This window comes from Balaenoptera physalus, assembly GCF_965194825.1.
Source record: "Balaenoptera physalus genome assembly, chromosome: 7".
Classification (NCBI taxonomy): Eukaryota; Metazoa; Chordata; class Mammalia; order Artiodactyla; family Balaenopteridae; genus Balaenoptera; species Balaenoptera physalus.
This window is the reverse complement of record NC_138886.1, coordinates 112,529,914-112,549,969: the sequence shown is the minus strand read 5'-3', so window position 1 is coordinate 112,549,969 and position 20,056 is coordinate 112,529,914. Positions and strand designations below refer to the sequence as shown.

At 37.6% G+C, this 20,056-nt stretch overlaps 1 protein-coding gene across 2 annotated transcripts in view; it reads right to left on the bottom strand.

Annotated features, from left to right (window-relative positions):
* Positions 1 to 20,056, bottom strand: part of ESCO2 (establishment of sister chromatid cohesion N-acetyltransferase 2) — a 30,082-nt gene that overhangs the window by 4,808 nt on the left and 5,218 nt on the right. For both annotated transcript variants that reach the window (XM_082468913.1, XM_082468914.1), the window contains 7 exons: positions 17,749 to 17,842; positions 12,119 to 12,176; positions 9,247 to 9,373; positions 8,017 to 8,148; positions 6,926 to 7,015; positions 6,085 to 6,228; positions 1,604 to 1,779 (listed from right to left, as the gene is read on the bottom strand). In XM_082468913.1, the coding sequence (XP_082325039.1) occupies positions 1,604 to 1,779; positions 6,085 to 6,228; positions 6,926 to 7,015; positions 8,017 to 8,148; positions 9,247 to 9,373; positions 12,119 to 12,176; positions 17,749 to 17,842 (821 nt within the window). The remainder of the gene's footprint in view (positions 1 to 1,603; positions 1,780 to 6,084; positions 6,229 to 6,925; positions 7,016 to 8,016; positions 8,149 to 9,246; positions 9,374 to 12,118; positions 12,177 to 17,748; positions 17,843 to 20,056) is intronic.

Sequence of the window (20,056 nt, the reverse complement as noted above, 5' to 3'; positions counted from 1 at the left end):
CATATGATAATATGGGGTATTTTGTGGGTGGCTTTTTTTAGTTAGCATAATATTTTCAAGGTTCATCCATGTAGTAGCGTGTATCAGAACTTCATTCCTTTTCGTGGCTGAATATCCTATTGTAGTATTGTATGGATATACCACACTGTGTTTATCCATTAGTCATGAATTTGGTTGTTTACATTTTTTTTGGCTATTATGAATAATGCTGCTATGAACCTTCATGTATAAGTTTTTGCGTGGCCAGATGCTTCCATTTCTCTTGAGTATACTTGTAGGAGCAGAATTGCTGGGTCATAGGGTAACAGTTTAATTTCCTGACAAACTGCCAGACTAGATTCCACAGCAGCTGTAGCGTGTTACATTCCTACCAGCAGCATACAAGGATTAGTTTCCTCCACATCCTCACCAACACTTGCTATTTTCCCTTTGTTTTCGTTTAGTCATCCGAGTGGCTGTGAAGTAGTATCTCATGATGGTTTTGATTTGTGATTTCCTTTATAGCTAAGGATGTTGAGCATAGCTTCACATGCTTATCAGCCATTTGTATTTCTGCTTTGGAAGAAAATAGAATACATTGAAATCCTTTGCCTGTTTTTAAATTGGGTTGTCTTTTTGTGTGTTGTAAGGGTTCTTTTATATACGTTGGATATACTAGACTCTTATTAGATAAATGATTTGCAAATATTTTCTCTCATTCTGTGGGCTGTCTTGCTAATTTACTTTTACATTTAGTTACACTTGTGAGTTACAGCAAGTCTTTATTAATCACCTAGTCACACACGGTCAATAAACATGTACAATTTCTAAAATTCTTTTTTTTAAAAAATATTTATTTTTTATGTACAATTTCTAAAATTCTTTTTTTAAAAAATATTTATTTATTTATTTATTTAGGCTGCCATTGGGTCTTAGTTGCAGCATGTGGGCTCTTCATTGAGGTGCGTGGGTTTTCTCTCTCTAGTTGTAGTGTGCAGGTTTTCTCTCTCTAGTTGTGGCGCGTGGGCTCCAGAGCACATGGGCTCTGTAGTTTGCAGCACGCGGGTTCTCTAGTTGAGGCGCGTGAGCTCAATAGTTGTGGCGCACAGGCTTAGTTGCCCCATGGCATGTGGGATCTTAGTTCCCTGACCAGGGATCAAACCCACGTCCCCTGCATTGGAAGGCAGATTCTTTACCACTGGACCACCAGGGAAGTCCCTAAAATTCTTTTTTTTAAACTTATATTTTGTTTTTATAGATTTATTTAAATGTAATTTTACATCTGTTGAATCTAATAAAAATTTGGGCTTCCATTTTTCCATTTGTTTGTTTCCTAGCAATTTATCTTTATTTTGTTAATGTGTTGGTCTGTAACAAAATCCAGTCTTTGACCACAGGTAGTTTGAAAAGCACTGGGCTAGAATGTTTCAGACTTGGAATGTTGTGCCCGAAACTGAGTATATCTAGTTCTTTTTTTTTTTTTTCAGTGCCAGCATTGCCTTAGCCTGACTTTGGTAGTATTTATATAGGAGTGTCTTACCAACATCATTCCCTTTGGCTCATGAGCCGGGAAAGGTTCTGGGAAAGCTAATCTGGGTCTAATCCATTTTATTTTATTTCTTACCTGAGAGTATCTACCAGTCGTCTTGCAATGCGCTTTCTTCTCTTCAGTCTGAAGACCCAGATTCTACTTATCCCACAGATTGCAGGTTCTGGTACATCTGAACATTGCCAAGCCCTATGACATTCTTTAGAGCTTGGGGATTCTGGACCAGTTGGTTCAGACAGGACACGGAAGGCCTGCAATGATACACGGAAGCATCTAGAGCTAACAATACAGCTGAGTTCACATTTCTTTTTAAAAACCATTCTTTAAACAAAATTTAAGTATCTAAAATTAACCTTATCCTACCTTCACAAAAATGTTAAAATTCTTTGCTCTTTCTTGAATTCTTGCCCATTTATAGTCACACAGCACTTAAAAATTACTAGTGGTGTTGAGATAGTCCCACATCCTAGTGTATTATACCATTGTGAAACTTAGTGTTGATTTAAAAAAATTATAAAAGCCTCTTACTTCTAATAAAGTACATAAACTTCTCCCATTCTCTCCATCCTAAAATGTACATTTGATATTCTAAAAAACTAATAACACTAAAGAAGGTTTTTGCATATAAACTATGAAATTTGGTATTTAAATTTTTCTTTAAACTTCTTATTTTGAATAATTATAGATTCAGAGGAAGTTGACAAATAGTACAAAGAGGACATGTATCCTTCACCTAATTTCCCCCAATAGTTACATCTTCCATAACTATAGTACAACACCAAAAGCAAGAAATTAACATGGGTACAATGTGTGTGTATAGTTCCATGACCATTCAACATACCTGAACACTGATTTAACCATCACCACAATCAAAATACAGAGCTACTGCATCATCACGAAGCTCTTCCTCTTGTTACCTCCTTATAATCACACCCATTTCCCTGCCCCCCACCATCCCTAAACCCTGGCAACCACAATCTGTTCTCTATCTCTAAAATTCTGATATTCTGAGGATATCATACAAATGGACTCATACGGAATGTGACCCTTTGAGAATGGCTTTTTTTTTGAATTTTATTTATTTTTTTATACAGCAGGTTCTTATTAGTTATCTATTTTATACATATTAGTGTATATATGTCAATCCCAATCTCCCAATTCATCCTACCCGCCACTTTCCCCACTTGGTGTCCATACGTTTGTTCTCTACGTCTGTGTCTCTATTTCTGGAGAATGGCTCTTTTTCACTCAGCACAATGCTCTTGACACCTGTCCAAGTTGTTGCATATATCCACAGTTTGTTCCTTTTTATCGCTAAGTAATATTCCATTGTATGGATGTACCAGTTTCTTTAATCACTCACCTACTGAAGGACACTTTGCTTGTTTCCAGGTTTTGGCTATTACAAATAAAGCTGCTATAAACATTCAGGTGTGGGTTTTTGTGTAGACATAAGTTTTCATTTCCAGGATAAATGCCCAAGAGTATGATTGCTGGGTCATATGGTAAATGTATGATTAGTTTTTTAAGAAACTGCCAAACTTTTTCCAGAGTGGCTGTAACATTTTACATTCCCTCCAACAATGTATGAGAAACCTAGTTTCCCTGCATCCACACCAGCATTTGCTATTGTCACTATTTTCTATTGTAGCTGTTCTGATAGGTGGATATTAAGTTTTAACTCCCACTGAGAAAACTCTGCTTCTGAAATGAGAATGAATAGAAGAGTATATGTATGAGTTAGCTGGCTATACAGATCTTCCTCAACTTATGATGGGATTACATCCCGGTAAATGTAGATTGTGGGCTTCCCTGGTGGCGTGGTGGTTAAGAATCTGCCTGCCAATGCAGAGGACATGAGTTCAAGCCCTGGTCTGGGAAGATCCCACATGCTGCGGGGCAACTACGCCCGTGCGCCACAACTACTGAGCCTGCGCTCTAGAGCCCGCCAGCCACGACTACTGAAGCCTGTGCGTCTAGAGCCCATGCTCTGCAACAAGACAAGCCAACACAATGAGAAGCCTGCACACCGCAACGAAGAGTAGTCTCCACTCGCCGCAACCAGAGAAAAGCCCACACACAGCAATGAAGACCTAACACAGCCAAAAATAATTAAATAAATTTATTAAAAAAAAGAAAAAGATCAAAGAAAGAAACGGCCAAGTTGATCACTTTTACAGCCCATAGTACAAACCAACTGCTCTTCTCTCTCTACTGTCTGATAAACACACAAGAGACTATATATGTATATGTGTGGGTGTGTGGGTGTGTGCATATATATATATATGAGATGAAAAGCAGAAAAAAGGAAAATAAGAAAGATGGTAGAAATGAGGGGAAAAAAGGGAAGGCATGTATAAAAAGGAGTAAGATACAAAGCTACAGTAATGAAGACAATATGGTACTGGCACAAAAACAGAAATACAGATCAATGAAACAGGATAGAAAGCCCAGAGATAAACCCACGCACCTATGGTCAACTAATCTTTGACCAGGAGGAGAGGCAAGCATATACAATGGAGAAAAGACAGTCTCTTCAATAAGTGGTGCTGGGAAAACCGGACAGCTACATGTAAAAGAATGTAATTAGAACATTCCCTAACACCATATACAAAAATAAACTCAAAATGGATTAAAGACCTAAATGTAAGACTGGACACTATAAAACTCTTACAGGAAAACATAGGAAGAACACTCTTTGACATAAATCACAGCAAGATCTTTTTTGACCCACCTCCTAGAGTAATGGAAGTAAAAACAAAAATAAACAAATGGGGCCTAATGAAACTTAAAAGCGTTTGCATAGCAAAGGAAACTATAAACAAGACGAAAAGACAACCCTCAGAATGGGAGAAAATATTTGCAAACGAATCAACAGACAATGGATTAATCTCCAAAATATATAAACAGCTCATTCAGCTCAATATTAAAGAAACAAACAACCCAATTAAAAAATGGGCAGAAGACCTAAATAGACATTTCTCCAAAGAAGACATACAGATGGCCAAGAAGCACATGAAAAGCTGCTCAACATCACTAATTATTAGAGAAATGCAAATCAAAACTACAATGAGGTATCACCTCATACCAGTTAGAATGGGCATCATCAGAAAATGTACAAACAACAAATGCTGGAAAGGGTGTGGAGAAAAGGGAACCCTCTTGCACTGTTGGTGGGAATGTAAATTGATACAGCCACTATGGAGAACAGTATTGGACGTTCCTTAGAAAACTAAAAATAGAACTACCACATGACCCAGCAATCCCACTACTGGGCATATACCCAGAGAAAACCATAATTCAAAAAGACACATGCACCCCAATGTCCATTGCAGCACTATTTACAACAGCCAGGTCATGGAAGCAACCTAAATGCCCATCGACAGACGAATGGATAAAGAAGATGTGGTACATATATACAATGTAATATTACTCAGCCATAAAAGGGAACGAAATTGGGTCATTTGTAGAGACGTGGATGGACCTAGAGGCTGTCATACAGAGTGAAGTAAGTCAGAAAGAGAAAAACAAATATCGTATATTAACGCATACATGTGAAATCTAGAAAAATGGTACAGAGGAACCGGTTTGCAAGGCAGAAATAGAGACACAGACGTAGAGAACAAACGTATGGACACCAAGGGGGGAAAGCGGGGGTGGGGGGAGGTTGGTGGTGTAATGAATTGGGAGATTGGGATTGACGTATATACACTAGTATGTATAAAATAGATAACTAATAAGAACCTGCTGTATAAAAAAAATAAATAAAATTCAAATAATAAAATAAAATAAAAAGGACTAAGAGCATCGTTTCAAGATGTACTGAGACAGATAAGTATTTTTAAAAGGAAGGAGACATAAGTGTGGGACATTATAAAGTCAGGTTTAAAGAACACATTTGAACTATAAGTCTTCCTAGCTAAAGATTACCCTGTAAGCTCCTTGAAAGGCAAAAACTATATATTTCTATTGTAGAACAAGGGTTGGTAACCTTTTTCTGTATGGGTTCAAATTGTAAATACTTTAGGCTCTTTGGGCCACGTGGTCTCTTTTGCACTGACTCAACCCTGCCTTTGTAGCACAAAAGCAACCACAGATTAATATGGAAATGAATGAGCATGGTTGTGTGTCAATAAAACTTTACAAAAACAGGTGGAGGGCCACACTTGGCCCATGGGCTATTGTTTGCTCCTCTGCCAGAACACTGCCAATTAGTATCCAAAGTAGATTCTGTTTAAGGCACAAGTAAGGACTATGTTGCCAAATATATTTACCTGCACTAAGCCACATGTTCAATAACTGAGCTTATTTAAAATACTATACTTTATAGTCCAGGTATATAAAAGACAACATGAACTTAAGACTGACTTATCCTGCTTATATAAGGCAAAATACCAGATATAATAGAAAAACATGACTTCAATTATCTATATGGCCAAGGATATTTTAGAAGGAAAAATTCATTAATGGTAGCATTCTTAAATGCTTGAGACTTCTCCCAACTACTTTATTTTGCTCACAAATTATACCAGCAATTTATTAGACATATATGATACCTGTTTGATGGGCTCTGCAATTAAACACCCAACTACTTTCTTTTCATCAGAAATAAAGAGAAAAGTTTTGGTTTTGTTTGGACATCTGGGAACAACTTGCTGGAAGCCCAATTCATAATCGACAAGTTCTTGGACATCTTCGACCTAATGATGTTAAAAACCAAAAGATGTGAATTTGTTTTAAAAAGTATAATAGAAAATATACATATTTATATACACAAAAAGTATGATTACCATGTTTTGCCTCTTTTACCTCTACTTCCTAAATTTACACAATCCCAAAATTATTTCACTATTGATGCGTGTCTCTACCACTTTGGAAACAGGGTTTTAAGAAACTATCTTAAAGATTGCTTACAGCAGACAGAAATTCAGACCCTTGGGAGGGATAAGGAGTAGGACAATTTTATTTCAGCTTTATTCATTGTTCACTGGGGCTAAACATCCAGCCCAAGAAACAAACGCAACACCAACATAAGAATTAGACTCTGGAGCCATTAATTTCTCATTATTAAAAAGTTTAGTTTCTCTCTCACAAATTGAAGATGTAGGTAAAAGATAAGCTATAGAGCCTTATCTGTCTTCTTTAATCTCTCCACCTGACGCTCCTCTGTCTTGTAACTGTAAGTTTAATTTTGTATGACGTACTATGAAAGTCTTCCTTATAACTGTACCAAAGTACAGCGGATTATCTATAAGCAAAGGTATTTTACAGTTCAACATAGGTTGATTTCTTGGTAGAGAATGGGGAGAGTAGGAGGAAAACGAAGATTGAGAAAGTAACACTATAAATCAACTACATTTCAATTAAAAAAAGAAAAGAAAAACTAATGTTCCACACCTTTCTGATAGCATAACTCGGATCATGTGACAGGACCAACACAATTTTCCCATCCCAAAATTCTGCTACGACACGTTCTTTTTTCCAGCCCTGCCAAAGGAAAAAAAAGTCACAGTTTAATCTGAAGAGGAAAAAAAATTAAATAATATGGTCTGGAGAGAACAAAAAGATGGACAATGAATGATACAAAAAAGATAAAACCCAACTACAGGAATGTGGTAAGGGAAATAAAAGATGCCTAAAACAAAGTGTCTGCTCTCCAGGGGTTGACACCCTATCAGGAGACATGTAAACAATCTATTATAAAATAAGTTGAAGTCAAATAAGAGCCCTTCATAGGAATATAGAGAAAAAAACAATGAATTATCAGGGGTGTGAAGGTGGGGGAGGGGTGGGATAAGCAGAGGGGTTTTTTTTTTGGGTCGCACCAGCAGCAAGTAGGGTCTTAGTTCCCTGACCAGGGATCGAACCTGCACCCCCTGCACTGGCAGCGCAGAGTCTTAACCGCTCGACTGCCAGGGAAGTCACCAAGCAGAGTTTTAATAAATAAGGCTAAAAATATTATGAAGGCATGAACTACAGCAATAAAAATAGGGAGAAAAGGGAGTGCATTTGAGTAGCAGGTGTAGTCATAAAGATAAGGCCAACAATAGGATGTATCTGGAGTAGGAGGGTGCTTGATGAAGAGGTGGGACCTCTCTTCTCAGTAAAGAAAAAGTCTGGAGAAGTCGTAGAAAAGCTGTTTTTCTAAGGTTATCTATAAAGAAGAAACTAAAGTGAGGAAAGGAGAAACTCCTCAAGTCTTTGAGTTTTGTATCTTGACTGCTTAGCTCTGAAAGCTAGAGGTAAGGATGCAGGGTGTTCACTCAACCTAGAACAATAGCTTCTCTTATATTAGGACAGGAGGTTTGAAGTGGCACTTTTATTAAAACTTAACTTTTAAATACCATCAGTCTCAAATATTAAGGACAACAAAATTGCAGATGATGAAATATTTTTGGACACATAGATCTTTCCATATTTAGGCAAAAGAGATGTAAAAGCAGCTTCACTCTTTAGAACAAATGGAAACGACTATTTTTTTTACTTACTGCGTATTTGATTCCCTCCAGAAATCTGTGGTGGTGCTGAACATGCTGCAGTTCATCCTCGGGGCTGGAAGCAGTGTAGATCATGCCACAAGACCTACACATGGTGGCTCCAAAATGTTTCTGACCAGCGTCCTACAATTGGAAGAGAAAAAAAAAAAAGCCTATCTAAACACATCACAGTTAGCTCTACATTTAGTTCATGTAAATTTGTCCATTCATTCAAATTTGTCCTCATTTTCTTTTTTATGCTGGCACAGGTGAAATACTAAATGAAAGTCTGGTTACTCTATCTTCTCTCTCCACATAAACAAAATGGAATGAGAAGAGCCCTAAACGTGCAATAGTGATGAAAGAAGTGAAACTGCCTCTTTGGGCAGTGGGAAAAAAATCAAGATTCTTTAGCTGTACCCATAGTTCTAGGAAGCAATAAGATTAAATCATAAATATTATAGCTAAGATGAACAATGGAACTTCCTTATTAAGCTCTTATACGAGAGGCCTAAAAAAGCCTCATTTCAAAGAGGTAGAGCAAAAATTTCAGGACTTATACATTCATTATATAGTATTTTTTCCTTAAGTGGTTAGGAGTCTAAAAAGTCTTTTCCCCAAGAGTTGATAAAAAATAAGTACAATACATAGTAAAAGTTCAGGAAAAGCGCAGATAAATTAGTGAATATAGGGAATTCAGGGATATTCAATGTCAAGGCTTATTAATTCCCATTCTATCTCATAAGGCATTGCTTAATGCTACCGAAAAATACCAAATTTTGAATTGTCTATATAGGCGTTTGCAAACTTTCTACCAAGGGCCAGAAAATAAACATTTTAGGCTTTGCAGGACACACATATCCTTTTTTTCCAACCCTTTAAAAATGTAAAAGCCATTTTTAGCTCATAGGCCATGGTCCAGATTTGGCCCACAGCCATAGTCTGCCAAACCCAGGTCTAATGCAATGTTGCTATTCTCATTAAGTCTTTTATAGATCAACAATAATTTTCCTTATCCAGAGGCAACTCATTCATCAGCATTCTAAGTTGCTAGGACTGCCCAACACCATCAGTTCAAAAATGTACTTGACTAGCTTTAAATGCTGCCACTACAGCAAAGGTAGCATTTACAAACTCAGAATATCTATAACCCCCGGTAACTATGCTTAGACAACATGTCAGACTTCAGGTTCTGTATGTGAGAGCCATGTACAGGAGGAGCTTTGTTTTAAATTTACTCACAATGACGAGCTGGTCTTTTGTTTCTTTATTTGCATCTCTGGTATTAGTATTTTTCTGTATATTGATTTGTTTCAAGAAGTTAGTAGATGTGACAGATCCCACAGAAGACTGTTCTTCAACTAGAGATCTTGAAGTAGAAAGTTGGTAAGTATTATTTAATAATTTAAAAATATTTGACAAATTATAATGAAAAGAAAAGAAATGTATATAACATTTGCAGAGGACTTTGCAATTTTTAGGGCTTTCTATTGACATAACTTGATGAAGTAATAGGGCTAGAAACAATGAGAAACCTGAGGCCCACTCAGACAGGATCGGTAAACTACTCAAGGTAAAGTAACTAGTGAAGAATGGCAGAAAGACTCAAATCCCTGTCTTCTAACTCCACATCCAAGGGATTTCATCTACAGTATCAGCTGCATATATGCAGGATTTCTTTGTAAGTCGACGTCACCCTTAAAATTTAATCTTTTCTTGCTTTATCAAACCTTAGGACAATATTTACCCATGTAGGCATAAAGAAACTCCTGGAATACCACAGCAGATAAGTAGACTCTAATACTGAATCTCACAGACCCACAGGAAGTCAGTCATCAGCACATTATGATCCAACAACTTTTTACTGGGGCAGTGAGTGAGGCTAATACACTCGCTAGTCCGCATGCCTAAAGCAGCACCCTACTATTCTCAAATTCTTAGAGAAAAAAAAAAATTGGCTGGATAGATGTTGTTGAGGCAACCTTTTCACATTAGGAGAGAACGCTGGGACTGGCTTATAGAGATTGCAAACAGGAGCCCTTCGGCCAAAACCAGCTAGCAAATGTTTTGATCAACTCGCACAGAGTTTAAAACTTTGGATTAGCTACCAATATTTTAAAATCTAGAGATTCCACTTAAAAATGTGTATTTCCAACATTGCAAAAACACTGTAAGATCATTAGACCTCTGTTTCATCGAAGAATCTACTAGTTGGAGCTACACAGCACATGCTCTTTTAGGTGGGGCATGCTTCTCCAGTTGGCGCCAGTCTCTGCCCAGCCTGGCTGGCTCTGTAGGCACTGAGTTTGTAACCCTTGCCTTATAATGAAATGACCTTTTTCCAAGGATCAAAGAAATAGAAATCTCTACAGAGTAGAGGCAAGGGAAAAAACCAAGTACCCAAAGCAAGGGGTTCAAACAGAAACTGATACTGACAAATGAGAAAACACTGGAAAAAAACCCTGTCTAACGCTTTATGCTAACCCAAGGTGTCTTGCTAGCAACTGACTAGAAAATGGCTTTCAAACTGACTTGACAAACCTATGGTGAGAAATATATTTCACATCATGACCAATACAGATACATATATATAACTGAAAAAAAAAGGATTCACTAAATACACTTACTACGTGAGAGATGCATTATCCCATCAAAAAAAATGCTAGATGTGATGCCCTTAAACTGATTTGATAAACTACTAATGCCTGTAATATAAAACACACTTGTCTAGGTCGCTGACCCCCTCCACCCCTTATACAACGTTTGCTAAGTACCACAGCTCTTGCCATCTCTGCATGCGTGACCGCAATCTCTTTATTTCTATCCTAGCAATTTTAGCAGTTTATTATACGCATTTGTTTAAATGCCTGTCCTCTTCTAACCATAACTTCCTTGATAGCAGGACCATGTGTTATTTACCATCACATCCCTAAAACTCGGTGTACTTCACTACCACATGGTACTCTATAAATGTCTGCCAAACGTGAGACTACAAATCCAAAGAATCTGTAAACTACCTAAAGTAACACTCACAGATTAAACCACAAGAAATTGATGATATCTGATTTTTTAGGTCCTACATAATGAGCAAATTTCAAATGATTCAACCAACAGTTTCCTCATATCTCCTTATGCTAGGTTAAATTAGTTTATATGCTGTTATTAGCTAATTGTGGTAGGTTTCAATCCTCAATAAATAGTCATGAAAGAAGACCGATGAGAAAAGGGAAGGGTGAAAAAAACTAGGAATATGGCCTTTGAAGGGGAAAAGTTGCCCAACCAACCCAATCTCCAAGGCAATTTAGGGTAAGATGCCCTAAGAGTAGGAGAACTTACCTAGGAAGTACCTTGCTCAATACCTTTAGTTGTTTATCATCAAATAGGGAGAAAAGAACCAAAGCTGCTTAGCAAGATGAGACGTTCAGACTATAAGAAACTTCTTTTTCAGAGCTTTTCCACTTATGCTCACATGTACCCATGCCTCCCGCACTTCCAGTTTTAGTTTTGACCAGGATAGTGGTAGCTTCAGCTGGGATTTATAGCAGCATTAAGCTGCTGCAAGTTACTTACTCCTCTGGCCAGAGTCTCCTCATCTATAAGATGGGGTAATGATGGTATCCACACCATGAGGTTGTAAACGCCCATTAAACATGAACTATTATCAATATGTTGTCACACAGGGGAGGCAATACAGCCTAATGGGCTTTGGTTAAAATACAGATTCTAGTCCTGGCTCTGCCAACTATAATAGCTGTGCAACCATGGCTGAATTACAAACAGTTTTCTCAGCTGAAAATGGTAATAATAGCATCAGCCTTCTAGGTTGTTGTGGGGATAAGTGAAATAATGGATATAAACTACTTATTATGGGTCAGGTACTATATAAAAACGTAGCAATTATTGCTATTCAAGTCCACAAAGGTCTTTTCCTTCTCTCAACTCTTCAAGTTTTTATGAAGTTTCTATGAGAGGATCTGATTTCATCTCCTATTCTCAATATCTCTTTAATGGGGAAGAAAAACAATGTTCTCCAAATTAAATAGTGTAAGAAAGAAAAAGAGACCCAGTGGACTCACAGTTAAACCTTGAACATTAAAATAAGAGTGACACTTACTTTTTTGTGTTGACTGAAGACACGGTGAAGATGGGATAGACAAGGGTCTCAGGAGAAACTTGTAGGCAAAAAGGTGACAATAATTTGTATCACAGAATAAACTTAAAGCTTTAAAGCATAAGAGTATAAAGGTTAATAAGACCAAAATACTCACATTACTTGATTTCAAGACTTAACAGTAATCAGGACAGTATGGTATTGACAAAGGGATAGACAAATAGATCAATGGAACAAAATAGAGAGCCCGGAAACACCCATGCAGATACAGTCAACTGATTTTTGACAAAGAGACATAAGTTAATGCAATGGCGAAAAGACAGTCATCAAATGGTGCTGGAACAATTTGACATCTACATGCAAAAAAATGACAACACTCACATAAAAATTAACTCAAAACGGATCACAGATCTAAATGCAAAATGTAGAACTATAAAACTTCTAGAAGAAAAATCCACATGAACTTGGGTTTGGTAATATTTTTTTACATACAACACCAAAAGCACAATACATGAAAGAAAAATTAAATGAGTTAGACTTTATCAAATTTAAGTGTTTTGCTCTGCAAAAACTGTTAAGAGAATAAAAAGACAAGCCACAGACTAGGGAGTAGATACTTTCAATCATATTTCTGATCAAAGATTTGTATCCAGAATATAAAAAGAAGTCTTAAAACTCAATAATAATAAGAAAAGTCCAATTAAGAATGGGCAAAAGATCTGAACAGACCCTTCTCCAAAGACATACAGATGGCAAATAAACACATGAAAAGATGTTCTGCATAATTTGTCATTAGGGAAATGCAGATTAAAAGCACAATGAGCTATTACTACACACCTATTAGAATGGCTAACATCCAAAAAACTGACAATAACAAATGCTGGAGGGAATGGGGAGTAACAGGAACTCCCATTCATTGCAGGTAGGAATGCAAAATGGCACAGTTGCTATGGAACATTTTGGCAGTTTTTTTATAATGTTTAACATAGATTTGCCACATAACCCAGCAATCATGCTTGTAGGTATTAACCCAAGTGTTATAAAATGTTATGTCCACAGAATAACATGTACACAAATGTTTATAGCAGCTTTATTCATAATTGCTAAAAACTGAAAGCAACCAAGATGTCCTTTAATGGAGGAATGGATAAACAGACTATGTATGGTAATTCCATAGTTCAACAGAAAAAAGGGAATGAACTATTAATATATGCAACAACACACATGAATCTTAAACGCATTTTACTAAGTGAAAGAAGTCAGACCCAAAAGTCTACCTATTGCACGACTGCATTTGTGTGACATTTTTACCGGAAAAGGTAAAACCATGGGGACAGAAAACAGATTAACGGTTGCCAGGGGGATGAAGAAGGGTAGAATAGGTGACTACGAAGGATACACACAAGGGAAATTTTAGGATGAGAGACCTGTTCTGTAGGGTACTGGAGGGGTTGATTCATGGCTCTATGCACTTGCAAAATCCATAGAATTATATATAACAGAGAGTAAAATTGAATGTATGTATTAAAAAAAAAAATCAACTATGATGTTGAGGGATCCCAAGATGGAATGCAGACTGTGACAAATGAATCTAACTGCATTAGAACTGCATGGAGAACTGCACTGAAGGAGACAGTGGAAGAAAGGAAAGATGACCTAAATAACTTTACAAAACAACATTCTGACTAGAAATTGGAAGGCTAAAGACAAAAGGACTGTACTTAAATGGTACACGCTGGTAAATGTGTTTCCCACAGGAGTATGAATTAATTCTGAAACTGTGTTGCAGGTATATTGGGACTGTACTTAATTACGTAGGCGCCCAGTGGCTGGGAGGAGCCAGGTTCTCACTATCTGAGAGAAGTTACAGATAAGCAAAAAAGGAAGGGAGGGATAAACCCTGTGGGACTGGATTAGTCGGAGACATCAAGTTTGAACTTATGTTTCTTTAGCATATGTACAGATGGAGAGATGCACAAACAATTATAGATGTGTGCATATACATGGATTAGGATACATACATATATTGATACTTTCTAGCTCTGTCTGCTGAGAGGGCCTCGGAGCCACGACACTCCAGTAGCAACAAGCACACCAAGTCCAGAGCTTGGTTTCTAAATTATATTCCCCAGCAGAAGGAACTAGGGTTCCTTGGAGAAGTGGCCGAGTCTAGGACTGCATCAAAGCAAACGCAAGGATGAGCCGGGAGCATCTTGTAGTGACAGAAAGTAAGAAGGAAGTGCTCAAAAAGCAAAAGAAGGGGACAGGTCAAAGAGAACTGACCTGAAAATATCTCCCAATGGTCAAAGCTGGAACAATATGAGCAACAGAATATATAAATAATGTAGTATTAAATTTTAACCCAAAATATAAAATATTCATGAGTGCATACTGATGAATATCCAAGAGTCCATTTATTTATTTAAAGATTGAATAAATAGGGACTCCCCTGGTAGTCCAATGGTAAAGAATCCATCTTCCAATGCAGGGGATAAGGGTTCAATCCCTGGTCGAGGAGCTAAGATCCCACATGCCGCGGGGCAACTAAGCCTGCACGCCGCAACTACTGAGCCTGTGCGCCTCAACTAGAGAGCCCGCATGCCAGAAACTACAGAGCCCACACACTCTGGAGCCTGTGCGCCACAACTAGAGAGACAAAACCCACACACCACAACTACAGAGAAGCCCGCACGCCACAACAAAGAGCCTGTGCACTGCAGCAAAAGATTCTACCTGCCGCGATGAAGATCCCGCGTGCCATAACTAAGACCCGACGCAGACAAAAAAATAAAATAAGGACAACTCTTCCTTACAGAAGGAATCCAAATTGGGCTTCCCTGGTGGTGCAGTGGTTAAGAATCCGCCTGCCAATGCAGGGGGACACGGGTTCGAGCCCTGGTCCAGGAAGATCCCACATGCTGCAGAGCAACTAAGCCTGTGCACCACAACTACTGAGCCTGCGCACTACAACCCGCGAGCCACAACTACTGAGCCTGCGTGCCACAACTACTGAAGCCCACGCGCCTAGAGCCCATGCTCTGCAACAAGAGAAGCCGCCGCAATGAGGAGCCCGTGCACCACAATGAAGAGCAGCCCCTGCTCGCCGCAGCTAGAGAAAGCCTGCGCGCAGCAACGAAGACCCAATGCAGCCATAAATAAATAAATAAATAAATAAAACTAAATCTAGAAAAAAATAAAAAATAAAGGATTATTTTTAAAAATAAAATAAGGGAACATTGTTTAAAAAAAAAAAAGAAGGAATCCAAATAATATATGAAAAATCTTCCTCTCTAGGAGATGAAACTTAATCCCCACCCCTCCCTGAAAGGGCAGGCCAGACTTAGTGACTTACTTCCAAAGAACAGAGTTTGGGAAAGGAAAAAGGGTAACTTTTACAGTGGAGAAATAAGGCAAACCTGACCTTCACCAAGTGACAGAGGTTAACATCATCTGTAATGTCATGTGGACATCAGCACCCGATACGATGTGGTGAGAAGGGCAGTTCACCTCAGTGGCATTCTTCCCCCAATCCCATAACCCCAGTCTAATGATGAGGAAAACATCAGACAAACCCAGGTTCAGGAACATCCAGATAAGATATCTGGCCAGGACTCCTTAAGAATGTCAAGGTCATGAAAAACATGGAAACAAAGAAAAGACTGAGAAAATATCACAGACCAGAGGAGACTAGGGAGACATGACAGCTAAATGCAATATGATCCCCAGGGTGGATCCTAGAACAGAAAGGGGACATTAATGGAAAAATTGATCAAATCCAAATACAGTCTAGAGCTTAGTTAATAGGAACATACCAATGATCTAAGTTTCTTAGTTTTGACAAAGGTACCACAGTAATTTAAGATGCTAACAAAGGGGGAAAGAGGGTAATACAGGAACTCTCTGTATTGTCTTTACAACTTTTCTGTAAATCTAAAATTACTACAAAATAAAAAGCTTATTAAAAAAAAGAAAAAAGGTGTGAGTTCCCTGGTGGTTAGGACTCGGAGCTTTCACTGACCAGGTGTAACCCCTGGTCCAGGAACTGAGATCCCACAAGCCGCATGGCATGGCCAAAAAAAAAAAAAAAAAAGTAAAAGAAAGAAAAAAGTTAAATAGTAGTTGATTAGAGAAAAATAGTACATTGAAAGTATGCTATTTAGTAAAAGAGCAAACTTTTAACTTTGCACTGAAAAATAATTAGAGCTCATTCTCTAGAAACAAGGCCAAGACAGTTGAGAATCTGACCTGCTATGGATAAGTTACTTAACCTTAAGTCTGTTTCCTCATGTGTAAAATGGGCATACAAACTTATTTCCTAGGGTTGTTGTAAGAATTAAATGATAAATTAGTTATTAAGTAATAAGGTTTTATCATTTGTTTACTACCTTTATGAATTTTGCCATATGCTTGTACCATCTGTTCTTTTGTTTGTTTGTTTGTTTGGTCACACAGAGTGGCATGCAGAATCTTAGTTCCCCAACCAGAGATCGAACGTGTGCCCCCTGCAGTGGAAGCACGGAGTCTTAACCACTGGACCGCCAGGGAAGTCCCTTGTACCATCTGTATTATATTTTATTTATTAAATTATTTTCCTTAAATGGACTTAGACAGTGTACTAAAATAAATTTATCTTTAAAGAAAATTTTATAACTATTGTAAATGAAAAGCCGTTATTATTTTTCTGCTCCAGGCTCTGTCATATCAGGGATAGCACGACCGATGGAAAACACAAAGCGTACTAAACATTTAGCGCTGCCTGGCACATATTCAGCAGCTCATAAGTACTAGTTATTAACAGTGTATCTCAGAATAACCATTATGAATCATCATTCTGTATATCCTTATGTCACTAGATCCTCTTAAGGGCTATTTTGCTTTTAGTTTTATCTTTGTTTTCTTCCTGTGAGCTACAGTTTCTCACTATAGTCTGCATATCTACTTCTAGAATTTTAATTTATTTCCAAATTTATAGATATAATGAACAAGTTAAAGTTACAAAGAATCTGGCTGGTAAGTAGAATGTTAATCAACCTCTTTATATATTCATAGTTTAGTAAATACTGTTTAAGTGAACAATGGCACCATAAGTTAACAATAGGATTTCAGGACTAAGAGAAATTTAAAAATTAAGACTAACCCCTTACTTCAGAGATCTCTTCCCTAGATCACACAGTTAATTAGTGGCAGACCTAGACAAAACCCCAAGGTTCCTGATGCCCAATTCAGTGCCCTTTAATGGCCTTTTAAATTCTGCTTACAACTGGGCTTTGATCATAGATATATAACAAATTGTTTTCACTCCCTCCTATTATTTGGGGTAAAAGGTAGGTAGGGTATGTATGATAAGAACACCTGGCCCTAGAGAGCTTAAGTAACTTGGCCACATCTCACAGACCAATTAATCATCAGTATTTTGTCTTAAGTTCCAGCCTAAGGTCTCTTTGTCTCCTCCATAAAATGCACTGCACTGCTTATCACAGAAAACAGTGTTACCAAGATAAACACAAAGATACAGGTCGCAGATACTGAATATTTAAAAAAACCAAAATATTATTGTATATAATTTCATATTGACACATGTAAAGAAGCATTATTACAATAAACTCATTTTGAGAAGAAAACTTTTCTCTTACCTGCCTTGTTCTCACTGAAAGACTCCTCTGAAGAAAAACTCTTATTTTCATCGGTTTTACATTCGCTTGAAGAAATGACTCTATCTGATGCATCCTGAAAATAATGAATAAGTAAAATTAAGGAAACCTATAATTCTTAATCATTTTCTATTTAGTGAATGAATCCCAATAGATCTGCTTCTAAAACAGAGTATGTAGTTTATTATGAATTATATTTCATAATGACCTTAAATTCTCAATTTGCAGTCTATTTTAAGGAAAATTCCCTTTATATCTACTAAATGTAATATTTTAAAAGACAGAGTGTGCATATTTAAGTCTATAATTTGTCATCCTGTCAAAAATGTATTATTTCCTGACAAAGATGACAGAATGAAGATTATAGAACATCCTTCTACAAAAATGAATTGAACAACAACAAAAAAATTAGTGAAAACAGCAAAAATTTCCCCAGCAGCTGCCAAACTGAAAAGGAACAACCTTTTGTCACAAGCTTTAAAATCAGGGAGGCAAGGAAAGAAAAAGAACATTCTGGAGTAGTTGGAGAGGCTTCTAAACTCCCACTTTTTGGGCAGTAGCAGGGACTAACACTACTTGTTTGGTGAGACTCAGAATATATAGCTTGGGGGAAAAGGAAAAAACTTTTGATTAAAGAGGAACTCATTCAACATCATAACATCTCAGAAGAGGTGAGACAACCCATCAGTGTGCCACTTCTCAGGGGTCCATGAGGAGTTGGGGAAAGGTTATGCACCCTCTAATGAAAATAGGATTCACCCTCATCTAGCAGAGACGAATACTAGTAGTGGGTATTTAACAAAACCTTAGGTAGAGAACAGAGCCCAGTTCCACAAATTTAAGATGCACAAAAGCCCAGCTTCTCAAACTACTAAAAACTAGGCAGAACCCAAAACCTAACCCCTTAAAATGAAGCTCAGAAAAAAAAGTCAGAAGAGTATTGCAGAGAAATCACCATGTCACTGTAACAAGACTGTCTCTTCATCATCAAATGGATGTGGAGAATACTAATCAGGACCCCTCCCCTACACGCACTTTGCTTCATTGGATTGAGAATTAATTTTAGCTTGAGTTGTGCCCTAGATTTTTAAAAACTGAGTTATATTTGTATACAGTGACATGCACAGATACAAAGTAGAGTTTGATGAATTTTTCATAAACTTATATATCATGTAACTCAAACCCAAAACCCCTATCAAGAAATAGGGTTTTTTGTTTTTTTTGGGGGGGTCAGAAATAAGATGAAGAATTAGTAGAATTGCTGTTATGGCTTAGGCAAGCAAGAACATGCTCCATTTAACAATATACTCGGCAATACTTGATAGAAATGCTTACAAGGGCAGCAGGTAAATGAAATTAGCAGCAAAACTGGACTGATCTAGATATGTATCCATATGTTGATTTAGTGGAAGGAAATGAAGAGCCCATACCTGTCAAATGGTAGCCTGATACTCCGTTCTGGGAGATTACTGCCATGCAGGAATGTGGGCTTAGCTTTGCCAGAGTTCAATTTTTCATGAAACACCAGAAATCTGTTATCTTACATTTAAAAAAAAATGCTGGCTCTAAACATTATGTAGGCCAAGCAAACATCCATGGGCTGGACTTGGTCCACTGGCCACCAATTATAATCTTTGCCATTGAGATCTGAAATGTAGGTGACTACAAGAGGTAGGAACTGGGGTTGAATTTGGGAGGAGGCAGTGAGAACAATAAGAGGAGGTGAGGAGGGAAATGACTGCAGAGAGAGTTTGAATTGCTCAGCAGTATATGAGCCCCAGAGTGTATGTGAAAGCCTACAGCTGCAAGGGTTGTGATGAACATAAACAAGTCACCACAGACATGGAAGTCGCCAAACTGGGAGCCCTTCTTAAGGCCTGTTGCCTCAACTACTTTCTGCACTTGGCTACATGGAAAAAAACCACCCTTCTCTCCCTACTGACAAGAGGTCAACAATAGAAGGTATAGACCTGCACTGTCTATTATGGTAGCCACCAGCCACAAGCAGCTAATGAGAACTTGCTACATGGCTAGTCCCAATTGATACATGCTGCAAGTGGAAATAAACATGGATTTCAAGGACTTGGTACAAAAAAAAAGAATGTAAAATATCTCATTAATAACTTTTTGTACTGATGACATAGAAATAGTAACATTTAAAATATACTGGGTTAAACTTTTTAGAAACTATCTTAATGTGGCCACTAGAAGATTTTAAATTACGTGTATTGGTATTCTATCAGACAGCACTAGTCTAGGCCAGCTGTGACAAATAGGAGCACAATCAAAA